This window comes from Prorops nasuta, unplaced genomic scaffold (assembly GCF_024137725.1).
Source record: "Prorops nasuta isolate Cenicafe-Biocafe unplaced genomic scaffold, Cenicafe_Pnas_1.2 PNAS00008, whole genome shotgun sequence".
Classification (NCBI taxonomy): Eukaryota; Metazoa; Arthropoda; class Insecta; order Hymenoptera; family Bethylidae; genus Prorops; species Prorops nasuta.
The window spans coordinates 6,027,805-6,043,166 of record NW_027116805.1 but is presented as its reverse complement, the minus strand read 5'-3'; the positions used below and the strand labels follow the sequence as shown (position 1 = coordinate 6,043,166).

The window sequence follows — 15,362 nt, the reverse complement described above, 5'->3', positions numbered from 1 at the left end:
TTAGTGATAAGGGTTTAAATAGGATTAGGGTAACTTTGGCTAATCACAAACCACGGTTATTGCGGGGCTTTATCATACAAGACGATGATAATATCGCTCCACGCGACGGTGTGAACTAATAAAATAAAAAATAGTCCTATGGGAATTCTTATACCTTGGCTATGCTATATGTATTAGCATAGCTGAAGCGTGGACGAGCCATAACTTTGTAGTGATAAGGGGCTGTATATGGGAGCAACGGCTGCGCTTATGATACATTGTCATGTATCACGAAGTCTTGAAAGATGACGGCATAATTTGGAAGTAAGATGTCACGTAGGGGCATATAACGTATATATAACTATTAAGTCGTATCTGATATAGTTAATCTGTAATTGGCCACTGAGAGTACCCATTAAGCGAATAATAGTACTTAACCGCAGATAACAACCGTAGGTGGTTAAGGAAGATGCTCTATCGCTGGGAATATCAACATTAAGTCGACGTCATAAGGTTTCTTGCAAGGATTACAGTTATGCACACAAAATCCCTTATATTGCTATTTAATCTATTTATGCTTCAACATTCCGATAGTAACTAAAAATTAGCGTTACTTGGTCGATTATAGCTATATAGTGGTGGGATGACCAATTATTAGCAAGGAATAACGAGGTTTATGCTTAATTTATATAGCTATACCTGAAATACGACTGCCTATTGTAAATTAATTAGATTTGATATTGGATTTTAAAGTCCCATCGAGCAAAATTTTATTATATACTCTTTTCTACACACATAAACATATAAAATTGAAAATGTTCGACGAGGTCATTGAACTGATTTTCTATATCGAAAGTTAACTCTTGGCGCTAAGAAATCGCACTGTTGTACACATTTATAGTTGGTTCACTGTGATATGAGAAATTGAACAGCTCGCGGAAAACTAAGCGATCGATCCAACTCGTTTATTCAGCAGCTCCCATTGAAAAATAATGCTTACGTAACGTGGCTGAGTTAAGTTTCTTTTTGTTCTTAATATTAAGCATGAAGATGAGCGCCCAGTAGGAACACTTTGTAAACTGCGTACTTACAGATCAGAGAGGGATTCACTGAAGCAGCAGTTGACTCCAAAGTTTCTGCTACTTCCCTATCCAGGAACCATTTTACTAGATTGACACTACCTACTAATGAGGCTCGGGATAATGATAAAATAGTAGCTCTGAGATGTATAAACGCCCGGTAAAGAAGCGAAGTAAGCTGGTTTCCACTAATGAATTTTTAACTTTACCGTGGCAGCTGGCGATGAAGTTTCTCTTCTTCGAAAAACTCGACATCGGTTTTATAGAAAAATACTGTCTGACGCTTTTAGTAACTCGATCGTATCTTTAACGGATTAAAGATTTTTTTCGATCGCCTGTGAAAAAATATAGCTCGAAGGAAACAGAGTTTGATGAAAATTATCCAACAAAGTTTAGGTTGGAAAAAAGAAGGACAAAGGTGTTATACTTAAAAGGAGAAAGATCTTCAGCAATTATTTTTCCATGGTACCAAGAAACCGCCAAAAAAGAATATCCGAGTAAAGTGGAAAAAGCTGAAACCCTTTATGTACTTGAGGTAACCGCGGAGTGAGAAGAGTTTGTAAAACTCTAAATTAATTTTCCTACGCAGCTGGGCCCCCATCTCAGACACCAAACCATCGCTGCGCGCGGATCACATTTAATTATTTTTAATTAATCCGTGGAAAAGCCGTGAATTACCTGGTTTTCTGGTGGTCCGTAAGGAAATCAAGCGGAAATGCTTCTCTATGACCATATCGGGGGAAAAAGTGCTTTAGAAATATTTTCAAGTTTTTCTTAGGAATAGAATTGAAATTTTCTAAAAACATTTTAATCATATCCGACGAGCTTTGCACCGAGAGATAAGCGTTTGTTCAATTTTCCACGTTACTGAAAACCCTAGGAAAAACGAATCTTTGCCAAAGCAAAGCAGTTTTCTTGGCGAAGGTTAAGTTTTGTCTGTGCTGACACCTTATATTTAATTCTGTGGAATAATTTTTTATAAAAAGCTAATCATAAGTTTATATAGGATATTAAAAATTTAGTTTCACAAACTGTCATAAGAAGAATTAGCTTATCGGACAAATTTAGTTGCGGGAGTAAAAGTTTTACCAGTCTGGAATTTCTCTTTCGCACAGGGTAGCTTGGGAATCCAATTTAGATCGGCATTTTGTTCAAAAGTTGCCAATTCGTTTGTGTCAACGTTGATTCTTGCGCAATATATATATATAGAAAGAGAGAGAGAGAGAGAGAGAGAGAGAGAGAGAGAGAGAGTCCGTACACGATCCAGAAAACAATTTCACGTGATATGCCGCGTGCGCGTTCAGGATCACTGATTAATACAACTAGTTGAGAGTCGCGGCACGATTTTCCTGGACAAATGGATTATTTTAGCGTCGCTAGTGGCTCGTATGGCAAACATCTATTCTTCGACCGATTTCTGAAACAGGGTCAATTAAAATGGGATTGTGAAAGGTCCAGAGGGAGAAAAGCCAGATCCAGAAACAGAACTGTTACCAAAGGCAAATAGAAAAAAATACGAGGCTTGATCCGGCACGAGAAGTACAGACGCTATCCTCTCATCTATATAATATTATACATAACTATTTATATACACATAGATATATGGATTTGCGTTAAGAGCTGATCATTTTAAAACATTAATTGTCCGATAGCCGCTTCGTTCGAGATTCGGCAGAAGTTTGGTCAAAGCATCGATTCCCTCAAGGTATTGTTCAAACTAAATGCAGCTATCGATGGTAACAACTTTGTATGGTCCCTAGAAAGTTTGCTTTTAGGCACTGGAGAGTTTCCACGTCGGGGTCGATGACATTTATTTCCGGTGGCCATAATTCACGAACCTCTCGGCTCCCACGGAAAGTTTTCAAACTTAGATTAGCGATTCAATTTGGGTCGACAGTAAATCATCTTTAAAATCGTTTTTTAATCGGAGCAGCGTGTAGCGAGCAAAACGTCCAGTTTGCCAAGCGGATATTCTGGTTTTCCCTATTTCTTGCCCGTAAGGTGGGAAATTTTACTGTCCGCCTGGTGTCCTGCGAGCGTAACGTACTAGTATCGATATATCCGTCACACCAACGTTACACGTTCCGTAAAGATAGCCGCGTGGATGTGAGTTTGCTTTACGGATGTACCAAGTCCACTTTACCTTTTTTACTGCCTACTTCTTTTTTACAATGCTCGCTATACAGAGCGATTTATCAATTTATGCTTAGCTTGGAAAAAATATTTATAGGTTTGCTCGCAGATATTTTCCTATATATGTTCGATAATAAGTGTGAATTGTGACGGCGATCTCTGCGGCTTCGAATAACGAAGAATTGTTTGATGCGGTAAGCCCAAGAAGGGAGAAAATGCTACCCTCGTGCCAATAAGTGCCGAACGCTAGAGCTTTTTTTAAAAATATAACTCGGAGCATAGCAATAATATTCGATAATACATATTATTCTATTTAATAAAGCCAATGACCATTATTCTCGCCCCGTTATCGTCGATAAGCTCGACCCCGACAAGCTTAACTTTTAAAAACAGATACTGCGAGAATTTTTTTCCCATCAAACATTTTTATGGAAAAATGCCTGACTGCTCACGTTCAACAAACAACAAATATAAAAAGAATCGTTAAAACCGCCAAATTTATTTTTCACAATTTTTGCTTTTAATCGTCCAATTAGCAAGATTCTCTTGATTTTTTTTCAACGAGAGGGTGACACTGGTATCTGAGAGATGTTGCACATCCCAAATTAGTGCGTTTTTTTTCCATTCGTCTGTTTCACGAGATATGTTTTTCGCGTGTATACGTCACTCTCAATTTTCCTCGCCGGTTGCTCGTAACTAACACTTTAAAATAAATAATTAACAAGAGGAATCAGCTCTCGTAAACGAGAAATTTGCACGCGCGACGGAATTATTGTTTGAAAGTTACGGCCGGATCCTAATTCGTGCTTCCCTGGAATTTTCGAAAAAAATGAAAGAAATAGAAAAAAAGAATCGCGCGCGAGGATGCTATCGATACAAGAGCAAATTTTCAGCTAAAGTCCAATTTCGAGTAATGTGGAAATACATCGCTCTTGCTGTACTTTTGCACTGCTTGAGAAGTTCTGGAACCCCAGAGACTCGCAATCACACGGCCGTCTGCACTCACCGCGTCCCAACGACGACGACGACGACGATAGGTAAAAGCCCGGGTCGAACGTTTGAGAGTGGAAGAAGGAGTTTTCAAGGCGCGAACTAATAATCGAATCCTCAACTTTGCAGAATTTGTTTCAGCTTCTGGCATACTTGGATGGGTCCTTTTCCACTCTCGGCTACCCTCCCCAAACCATCCCCTCGCTCGCCTCAACCCCCTCGAACCATCGACAGACGAGAGACGCGCTTGTATTCCCCGGCAAAAGTATTGTCCTTTCGCCAGCTTCGCGATAAACCACCATTTTTTGTCCTCCATCGATTCGCGAGGCAACTCAGTCTTCCTCGCTCGCATCTAATTTCTGCAACTAAAATTTCTCCCCGATCAATGCGAATTTCAGCTCGATCCACGTTTCAACGAATTTTCCCTCGCTTCTTCGTTCTTTCCTCGATTCGCGGTTCGAGTGTTATGGAATAAGAGTGGTGGTATATAGTATAAAAGCGTGGATTAAAGAAGCGGATAGGTTGGCATTGGTTCGAGGGGACGAATGGAAAAACAGTGGCTTGGGAAAGATGGACGAGGATGGGCTGTTGTATTAAACGAGGAAAGACGGTAGGTAGTGCGTTTATCTAATCTTTTTCTTTTTTTCAACTCTTCGAATAAATTACGTTGCAGATCGGCTGCTCCTTTTTATTATAATTAAGCAAGCCGGTACTCGGAGCGATAGGAGGTTTTTAGCTCGTTTCGTTCGACGCCTCTATTTTTGGTTTCTTTCCGCGCGTGGTATCTTTGCCGAGGACGACAGAAAACAATAAGCCGTCGAGCGTCTCAACAGATTTAATTAGAGTAGCGAGTTGCGAAGCGTGAATTTATCGTGGCTAGAACGCTTAATTGTTATTAATTGTATTTCTTGGGAGTCGCAGGGAATAACGAACGTTATTTATTAAATCATGGCAAAGTCGGTGTGATAAATCGTCGATGGTTGATCGGTAACCGACGAGGATAGAAACGAGAGTACCGAACATAAACTGGATAAGGTTAACAAGGTGTCAGGTCTCAATTAACCGCGCTGCATTTTAGCTCCGCGGAGCGATATTGCCACCCTGCAGCCACGATGGCGGCACATCTGGCCGACCTTAATTACAAGTTGAGGCATATTTAGCGTCTTTGGCGCAGATGCACTAAAATTATACCTGCCTCGCTATCGATGCCCTCTCTCTCTCTCTCTCTCTCTCTCTCTCTCTCTGAAAATTCCCCTTCCTTTTTTCAATAAGAACCGCCATAAACAATAACCTCGGAACAAAAGTCATTTCCCCAAGCAGGATGAACTTAAGCTTCTCCTTGAAACGAAGGTTCGCGAATTATAATTAATAAAATGAGTTTATGAGAAGTACAAGTTAGTGGGATTTAATTATTAAAATGGAAAAATGTGGAGTTGTAAACAAGGAAAGGGGCAAGATTGTATAGCTGGAAGCGATGAATCTAGGGTCTTGAGGGTTAAAGGAAAAAGAGTGCGAGTAAATGAAAGGGCGGAAGACTGGGAGAGGGCTGTAAAAAAGGGGGGAGAGACGAGAAACGAGTGTCTGCAGACGCAGATGGATGAGGAGGGCAGTGGCGATCGCCGGCTTGTCGGGGCTTACTTTCCGTATAGCGCCGCGAGCTAGTCTGAGTGGATTCTTGCGTTGATTAATTTTGGTCCAAGGATGATGTATCCTGCTGCCTCTTTACTTTCTTTTTCAATCAGTTCGTGCGGGGGAATAGTTGCAGCGGCACTATGGATAATTCAAAGCAAACCCTTTGCCCAAATGGACCGACTATCGTGTTATCCTTTATAATTAATAAAATGATTAAACGAACTACTGCGCCAATGCTATTAGTCATTTTGAGATGGCAAGAGACATTAGTAATGCCTCGTCGACCTGGAAATCGAGCGTGCGCACACACTTTCCACTTCTCTCGCGGTGTAATTGCTGCTCCCACCTTTATTATCCACTAAAAACAGAGTAGAGTATCTTCCAATAGTTATTTACTTTCTAAATTATACGCGCGTGTGCCACGTACAGTAATTTTCAAAACTTAATTTTCTCAACCAAGATATTCCTGCATTATTCGTTAATTCCAACGAGTTATTTAACATTTCTATTATAAAAGCTAATCGTCTTTTTCTAATGCACGTTTTGTATGGATATACTGCTTGGAGTATAGCGAAGCACGTAAAAGCCCATAATTAATCAGCGTTAATCGTTTAAAAGCTTTTGTGGCAAACTGCGCGTTGCAGGCTTAATAATATTTTGAAGCTATTGTTGTATTTTCCACGCGAAGCAGCTGCTTCTTCTCGTCAGCTTTCGCATCGATCTGCATCATATTGCTGTCATGTAGAATTTGATAAATTTGCCCCAATAGTTTGGAATTAGATCGATGGTAGGTATATATACGAAAGGAGGCTAGGTGGGCGAGTATATACCTATCTCTAGACGCGCTTTTGACAAAGTCATGAAATTTTGCTTTTTCCAGAGATATTCGTTCGATGGAAAGATCTTAAGTAAGCGAAAGAAGGAAAAGCGCGTCCAGGGAAAAGTGTAAAAGGTCCTTTAAAAAATGCAGGAGCTCTCCCGATTCTCTTGACTTTTATATACATATATACTGCACGTAGTACATGCGAAGCTTTCCGAGACTCTGGATTTCTCTTTGTTTCCGGCTGTCTCTCGTTAATTGGCGTCTTGGATATTCCAAGTTAATTGATTAATGACTATTAACCGAAGAAGCGCGTAGCTCGCCTTTATACGGAAATTACGACAATATTGAGGAACAGTGAGAATTTCAAGATGAATCTCCTCCTTTGCTTCGAGGACTTGGACGAATCTCCGCTTTTATCTCGATTGATCCGGAAAGGGATTACGTTAAATTCTGAGGCCAACTAACTGCTCGAAATAGACAGTCGAGAGCGTGCCTGAGCTGATTTAACGTTATCAAGGGGTAATACGCTAAGACTGATATTTAGGCATGGTGCAACAGACACAGTGCAGTGTCTGCCGGGTGGTGGTGCAGGTGCTGCTGTTGCTGCACTCACAGAAATCCTCCGTCTCGCATCAGGGCACAACGGTAGGGCACTTTGTATTTCCCACATACACTTGTCTTCCCCCTCGATCCTTAACACCGACGCGACGCGACGTTCAATTTGACAGTCAATTGCTTTGAAAACGTGACGAGAAATACCTTGACGCTTTTATCTCAAATTATTTACTTTACTGTGCTGTGTGCACCGTAGTTCTTCGTTTACACACTCATTTTTATTGTCATTATCTTAATCACTCCCATTGTGTGACTCGATAGGTCCTTTTATAAAGAACGACCTTCAAATTGATGGCTATATTTACTCTCCCATGCTACATCTCATGTGCTATATATATATATATGTACTCCGTGCAACGCAATACTTTTGGGTTTATGACACCGGTGTAGAATTGCAACTCGGCTGCTCTCCGAGGGTTGCAACACTTTAGTATGTTTCGTGACTATTCAAATAGACGGTGTTTCGACCTTCGACTTCCTCCACCTTGCTCAGCCTTTATAGTTTCCCGAAACTTCCGCAAGTCCCAGAAATTCGCAAGCCTCGTCTTTGTCGGCAAATTTCAAATGGCATACGGCAACCAGATGACCCAGTGGAGGACAGCGACTGGGACGTGTACTCAAATGCGAAATTTCACAAGAGACTGCATTTACGTGCATATATACAGCAGCAGCTATATCCTTGTTACACTCCCGCCGTTGGAACGCGCAGACCCAAACTAGGATATTATAGTTTCAATATACATATGTCGAGTGTATCATCAATGATGCGTGGAAACCAAATACGATCTATCACAAGTCCCATAGTCAATATTTAACCGAAGGTTCGTTGTTTTTTTTTCTTCAATATAGTATTACAAGGCGTTTCCAATACCTTCGGCGTTTGCCGCTTTACGTTATATGTACCTTCATGCAAAACGGAATTTTCTATTTACATCCAGGACATGTACTGCAACTACATTCATAATCAAAGAAACGCTCATCTACTTTGATATACTGCAAACAGCGTCGTGCTTTACAAGTATTTGGTAAATACTCAAATTTATAATGTGTATACTTACTACGCGAGGAAATGTTGGGATTTGATTTTTGTATTATTCTAGCGGATTATTGGAAATATTTGGGGCACTATCGAACACTAATAATCGAATTCGAAAGCTTTCGAGGAGAGAAGAGGATAGATCGTCGCGACTGTAAATTCCCATCACGAGTTAGGAGGAGGCAGGGAAGATGGACGGCTAAAGGAAAGGCGTAAACATTTTTAAGAAGATCCCAGATACCCGGGGAAGGAGGGGGAGGGGGAACGCGGTGGATAGAGAAAAAAAAGAAGAAAAGTTGTAGGATGAGAGGGAGAATTCGTTGAGTTTGCATCTATAAGAGAGTAGTTTTGTATTCTGGACACTTGCCGAGGCGACGGCACCGGTCGGGTGTGCGTTCTGGTTTCCGGTTCCGGCTTACATGTACGTCGAGATGTTTCATTGTTGAAATGCGAACGTGCATACGCGATACAAAGAGATGAAAATGGTCTGACCCAGATGCCGGTGGAAAAGGGCGAATGTTTTCCTACCTATAAACGGCGTTGTTCCAGGCCATCTCTCGTTTCGCGTAGTCGTTAAAGAACCCTAGTGTTAAGTGTCGACCGTTTCGTTAGCTCCGTCTTCGCCCAAAGTGGGCTCCATAGCACTCACCAACCTCCCAGAAAAAACTCGGCTATCGATTTTTTTCCTCCAACCACTTTAACAATCCCCCGTATTACCACTTCGGAGTTTCGTTTAACGCCAAACTTTGCTTTTAATTGTACGAATTAAACGTCGAAAGGGTGTTTCCAGCATCCGGAAAAAAGGAGGATGAACAAACATTCTCGGAATAACCGGGACTATCGGGATGATTTAATCAAGGAAAATCCTATCGAACGTCTCAATGATAAAATGCATATAATATAACATTCGATTTCTGATTAATCGACACTAAACGAGTATCGCAGCACGAAGATTATTGTGGGAGACATAATTGTAGGGAAGAAAAGAGGAGAATGCAAATGGCTAATTTTAAAAGAAATTCGGCAACTCGATAGATTTCTATTGGTGATGTTAATATTTTGTTTACTCCGCACGCCATTCGGTAATTTTCTATTCGCCAGAGGAATCTATACGCTCGCGGAGGGCTGGCCACTTACCAGCGAAAAATGCTTCTTCTCGTCTCTGCCATTCAATTTCTGGCGTGCAGGAGGAGGAAGATCGAAAGGCTCCCGAAAAGGAAGATGTGGGCAAAGGAGGGTGAGAGAGGGGTTGGAAGGAATGGGAAGAAAAGCAGTGAAAGGTTCATATAGGATCCTGGCGTGGAAAAGCAAAATTTTCTATTTCGCGGGGAAAATGCAATGATGTACGATTATTGAAACTATTCCCTGTTCAACATACGTGCCGCGAAGGAAATAAAAGCAGCTGAATCTCTCGGTTGGGGGAGCAGGACGTGAGAAGCGAGGGTGTCGCCTGTACAGGAATAGAGCCACGAGGGAGAGATATATTGTGTGCGCATGTACAGCGTTCGGCGCCTTTGCGTCAGTCCTTGTCGTATCCTCAGCTACGTGTCACATTTACCACCATATTTCCCCTGTCATCAACTACCTCTGTCATTTATCGGCCCTTCCATTACTACTTTCTTATACTTCTCTCGCGTTATGCTCGACAAAAACAACTAAAAGCCAATATTCGGTAACCCATTGAATTTTCTAAACTCAACTTTTGCGGCCTTTCATGCAGTTTTAATTTTTTCATTAAAAAAAAAAAAAAAAAAAGGAAACATAATTATAGAGGCGTGTAATAAATGAAGCTATTATAATTTACCAGAACTTTTATTAAAATTTATAATAAGCTGTATCATAACCATTACGCCATATCGATCGTGGAAAGAGAAAAATAAGAGTATTTTCATGGGTTATTCAGTTACCACACCTGTTTAGTAATTCAGCAATCGATGGCACGCCGAGCGAAAGTGACTCCTAAAATTAGTTTGCGGTCTAACGAGGAGGAGAATGAACCGTGAAAATGTTCCGATCATGCGCACGTGTGGTTGGAATAAAAACGCAGTTCTCTGTGCAACATACGAAAGTCTGTATAGTTGGCTTATGCGGTCGTAACGCGACCGCAAAAACACGAAAGATCCAGGATGACTCGTGTTAAAGTATTCGGTAAATTGTAATTACGCTATTAGCACTGAACGTTGCAATTAACCAGACCACGGTGTACCTTTTACTGCAGCTTTCCCCTCTACCATATACATACATATACATATGTACGTTTCTTCTTCGCTACTTTAATTTTCTATCATTTAAAATCAGTCGAGGTATAATGAAAACTGATTGAAACTTACCCATGGCAGGTGCATAAATATTCAGGTACAGGCAATCCTCGCTTTGATTTTGCAGATGAGGCAATAACCTTTTTAAGTACTCGAGTCTTCCTTTCGGCATACGCTCTAGTGCCGCCTGTTCGTTTGAGATGTTTGGAAGCTTTTGAGGGCAAACCGGACCAACCGAATCCGATAATCTGCAAAGCACAATTCACTTTGTATCATTCATACGTGGAATATCCAAACGTATCGTGCATTTCGAATCAAATAAAGCTACCGTACTACGACTAAGCTTTAATTGCTCTAGGAAAATCCTTGCTGCTCCTACCGTACTTTAACAATTCAATTATTTTTCAATCCTCCTTAATCCCTTTGCACACATCTCTTTACTTAAATAATTTCCTATATACCTCTATGTTTATAATTGTATTTCCTTAATAGGTCGACTTAGTGCTGCTTAGTTTTGCAAAAAAAATAAATAAATAAATAAAAGAAAGGAAACTTATTTGCAGTAGGTATTTGGCAAGACACATCGAGCGCTATTGTACGAAATGCAAATAAAGGAGATGGGGAGGGCAAAGTCTGAAATGTAAAGGGAGAATTTCACTAACCTTACTCCATCCCACGGACTGGGTGCTTTGGTGGGTGAAAATCTGTTGTTGCCAATGGGTGGAGTGGCGTACGGTATGCCGAGGTAAACGTCGATCGGCTTCAGGAACTTGGTGTTCTCGAACGTCCTGATGAGTCCTTTCACATCACCGTAACGCGTTGGTACGATTCGTGGGTTCAGCTTATTTTTGACTTGGAGCGAGAAGGTCGGTGGAGCTATCAGACAAACGAGGATCAGCAGGACTTCCATTTTGCTCCCCGACACCGCGAGTTACGATCCCCTTTTCTCTCACACCCCTTTGGATCCTGCCGATCAAACTCCGGCTCTATCACCGCGTCCCTCCGCACTCCGACATTTAGGCCTTCCTAATTTCTGTCGCATGTATCGATGCATCACCTCGACACACCCTCTTTACCCTCGCTGTAAAATAGCAAAGTCTTCTTAATTACATTGATCTTCTTGCCACTTTTAATCAAGCTAGTTTTATTACGGTAGATTCGAAGATTGAGGTTTAGGGAGCTACTTTAATACCATAAGATTATACTTGCCATGGTATTACGATATAGACAGAGTTTCGTAATTAAATTAAATTGACAAAACTTGGGTCTCAAAAGCTTCGTTCGCTATATCGATATTATTAACGTAAAGAGTGATTATTTTTTATAACAAAATATATAAATGAAGAACGAACAATGATTTTTCTTCATTATTAATTTCTGCCATACGAATAAATGGTCTCTTTGACTGCGGAGAATATTCATATCTCAGCTATCAATGGAAATAATCGGAAAGCCAGCATGAAACGAAAGTCGGTATATAGAATTTTCTTGGAAGTCGTAATAATAAAGCTAGTTGGGTGGCTATTGTGAAAATATTTATTCATTATCGCACGAATAGCAGCTATAAAGATATAGTAATTACAGCTTTGTATAATGACCGAGCTTGAAAAGCAAAAGTCACGCTGCGATAAAAGCTGCATCGCACGAAAGTATACTGTGCAGTCGGGCGGGGCGGGGGTGGGTGTGGGGGAGGTGGGGTGTTGGTTGGTTGGCGAGGGAGAAAGAGAGAGAGAGAGAGAGAGAGAGAGAGAGGGTGAAGGAGAGAGGCCAGGCATAAGTGAGTGCACTCGTACGTGGAGCCATTATGGAAATCAGTACTTATCGACTTGGAAGGGAGAGAAATTCAGCTTCCCGTAACGGGATCACGTTCTTCTCGTCATCCAAGCGGGAAGGCCGAAAGACGGAAGATAAGATGTTTCGAGGCCGTCACTTTACTGGATAATTTCTCTTCCTTATCAACGAGGTTTCACTCCACGCTCGCTTTCTTACATATCTCTCGGTGAATGTGCACTTCAATGCTCGCTTTCTGATAACATTGCGTGGCAAATTCTTCTCGTGCAAACATGATCCTTTTGGCCGACGACTACACTCGTGCTTTATTTACTTTGAAAAACACACCGAAGCTATACAATCACGACTATGAGCAATTGTCTTTCTTTTCATTTCAGAGATTACAAGAAAACGTAAATAGCGATATAAGTTTACCATTTTCCTCCTTTCACCATAAAAATTGTACGTTGCAAGAACAACGACAGATTCTCCAGTAATTCTTCTCCTACTATTTTGGTACTATCCAATTTCAATAAAAGCTAAAGTTTCGATGAATATTTTTCAAACTCTGTCTATATATATAGAAGCGAACAAAGGCTGGCAAAACTTACCTATGAAGTCGATCATCGAGTTTAATTAAGTTCTTTCTGGAATTTTGTGACGGACTTTGCTGAGTATCCGGAGGGTCTAAGAAACTCGGTAGAAGAAGATCTAGAGCATCTTTGAAAGAGTTAGAGATGTCTGTAGGCTTTTTCTCAGAGCTTCAGATTACTGGTGCTAATTAGTTACCCAGACTCATTTTCTAGTATTGCTCTTCATTATCGTGGAGATGCACAGTTCTCATCGTGTACTCGAGGAGGCTGTGGATCGCAAAAGCATCGGTACGCGCCCCTCCCCACTCTCATTTATACGTTTAATTAGGCTCGCTATCAGCAGTTTCCTCGATTAACGCGTGCCTCCTCCTTTTGCTAAACTCGCCCCTTTGCCAACTTTTTAATCGCCTCTAGGTCCCATCCCACACTGGTCGCTCGCTCGCGTCGCTTCGATTCAAATAACCTGGCCTCGCTACTGCCTTTTTTGCCTTCGACAGGATGTCACTGTGACACCCGTTGCTCTCCCTCATCGACACAAAGAAATCCTTGCACCCGGCACCTCCGCCTACCGCTCCTGAAACACAAAGAAACCAAATGGTAATTAATTTTCGTGTCGCTAATCGAGGCCTTGGAAAAATAGCCTTTTGCCAGATTTCTGCTAGGACTAAGAAAAAGTGTGTGTGTGTGTGTGTGTGTGTGTGTGTGTGTTGGAGAGAAAGAGGGAGGGAGAAGGGCGTACTAATGGTGAGGGAGATTGAACGATAGAAGAAACTTGATCGTTTTACAAGCACCCATGTTGAAAAAAGAGTAGCGCTGATGGGACGATGTAACAAAAGGTAGATAGTGAAGTGGATGGGGCCAAGGGGCGGATTGAATCGAGCTCGCTTTATAAGCCAATTGAGATAAAAAGCTTAGTCAGGAGGGGACGGACGATCGGGTAGAGTGCGAGATCGGTCAAGTGCCTATTCGAATACCTGGCACTTCCTCTAGAGAGATATTGGATAATATATATATATATACACACGTAGAGAGATTTCCTAACTGTAGCCACACTACGTAAACGACCAACACTGTAGCATCTTCGCTTCCGTTGAAAGCTGGATATTTTTCAGGACTCGCCCATGTGGATCTATTTCCATCAGTGTTCTGCCTATGCTTGGAAAATTTTTCTATATCGTAGAAAATAGACGATATACGCACAGGTATTTGAAAAATTCGACTCATTTTTCAAAGTAGATATTGCGTTTCAGAGGAATTCTCTGTTTGCACGAGGTCCTTGTGCTTTCACTCACAATACATTTTATATTTGTCAGTAAACGTTCACTCTGTTTTAAAGCTAATCGAGAATGATATTCATATTATTCTGCGTTTCTACGTGCAAGACATTTTTTTATTTATTTCATATGAAGAACTGTGTCATCTTTTAAATTATCTGTTTTTTTATGCCCTTCCTAACGTCATTATTTTTATCATCAAAGTGATTGCGGGATACTTAGGCACAAATCTATATTTTTTCTTTAGTTTTTAACACAACTATTACTTATAGGCAGTGTCTGAACAATTCGATACACTAATTTTGTATTAGTTACCTATCAAGCTTGTACATGCGATGTAATATTTTTCGAGGTAACCACAGATGAGTGTACAGAAAAGTATACGAGGTTAAGAATGAATCTTTCACGTGTATGAAAAGGAGTCCAATCTTCCAAGTGAGAATTCCATGACATAGCATATTTCTACACGGAATGGCCAAGGTTTTGTTTCAGTTCCCGTTCAAAGTAACCGTATTCCCAAGTGGGATTATCCGTAACATGGATTCGATATATACAGACAGCTCACAGATATATGTTAATCAATGTATCTAATGGTAATGTGTCTACGTATAGCCGATTATAGGCGATAGTTCACTAATAAACAAGCGACTCTGCGACTTTGGTGTTATGGGACCTATCAAACTGACCAAAGACTTGGCGAATTAGACGGTAAATGCGTTGCTGGTCGGCACTCGGCAGTCGACATGCCGTTAGCTAAACGACTTCATGCACAGCGCACTGCCAGCATACGTTATGATGTTTATAGACCCGTAGATATTTCGCCCGCACATGCCGACCAAGGCTAAACTTGGTCGTGCACGAAATCCACAGCAACTGTTTCACTTCGCCAAGTAGCAATAATTGTTCCGTACTGTCCACTAGAATTCAAGCGGCATTGCGCTAATCCACACAAATTCTAACGACCATGTATATACGCACATTCAAGTTCTCTTACTCCTTTCTACGACGAACCATACATCTCCAATTTAGTTTTGCTCGGATTGTCCCCAAATCACTCATTCAACTTTCCATTCAGTGCCAATATACTCGACTAATGCAGAGTCCAATTGTTTTTGCTGCTAGACTTTATGGAAATTAATAAAATATAGAGGTTTATCAGTGCATTCGCTATTTCCTAAAA

At 41.0% G+C, this 15,362-nt stretch overlaps 1 protein-coding gene across 1 annotated transcript in view; it reads right to left on the bottom strand.

The window, feature by feature from the left end:
* Nucleotides 1-15,362, bottom strand: part of LOC136775336 (neuroligin-4, X-linked-like) — a 211,866-nt gene that overhangs the window by 151,702 nt on the left and 44,802 nt on the right. Inside the window, exons 2-4 of the mRNA XM_066730019.1 lie at nt 12,927-13,482; nt 11,208-11,626; nt 10,618-10,793 (exon numbers count right to left, since the gene is read on the bottom strand). Coding sequence (XP_066586116.1) covers nt 10,618-10,793; nt 11,208-11,455 — 424 coding nt within the window. The 5' untranslated portion in view covers nt 11,456-11,626; nt 12,927-13,482. The remainder of the gene's footprint in view (nt 1-10,617; nt 10,794-11,207; nt 11,627-12,926; nt 13,483-15,362) is intronic.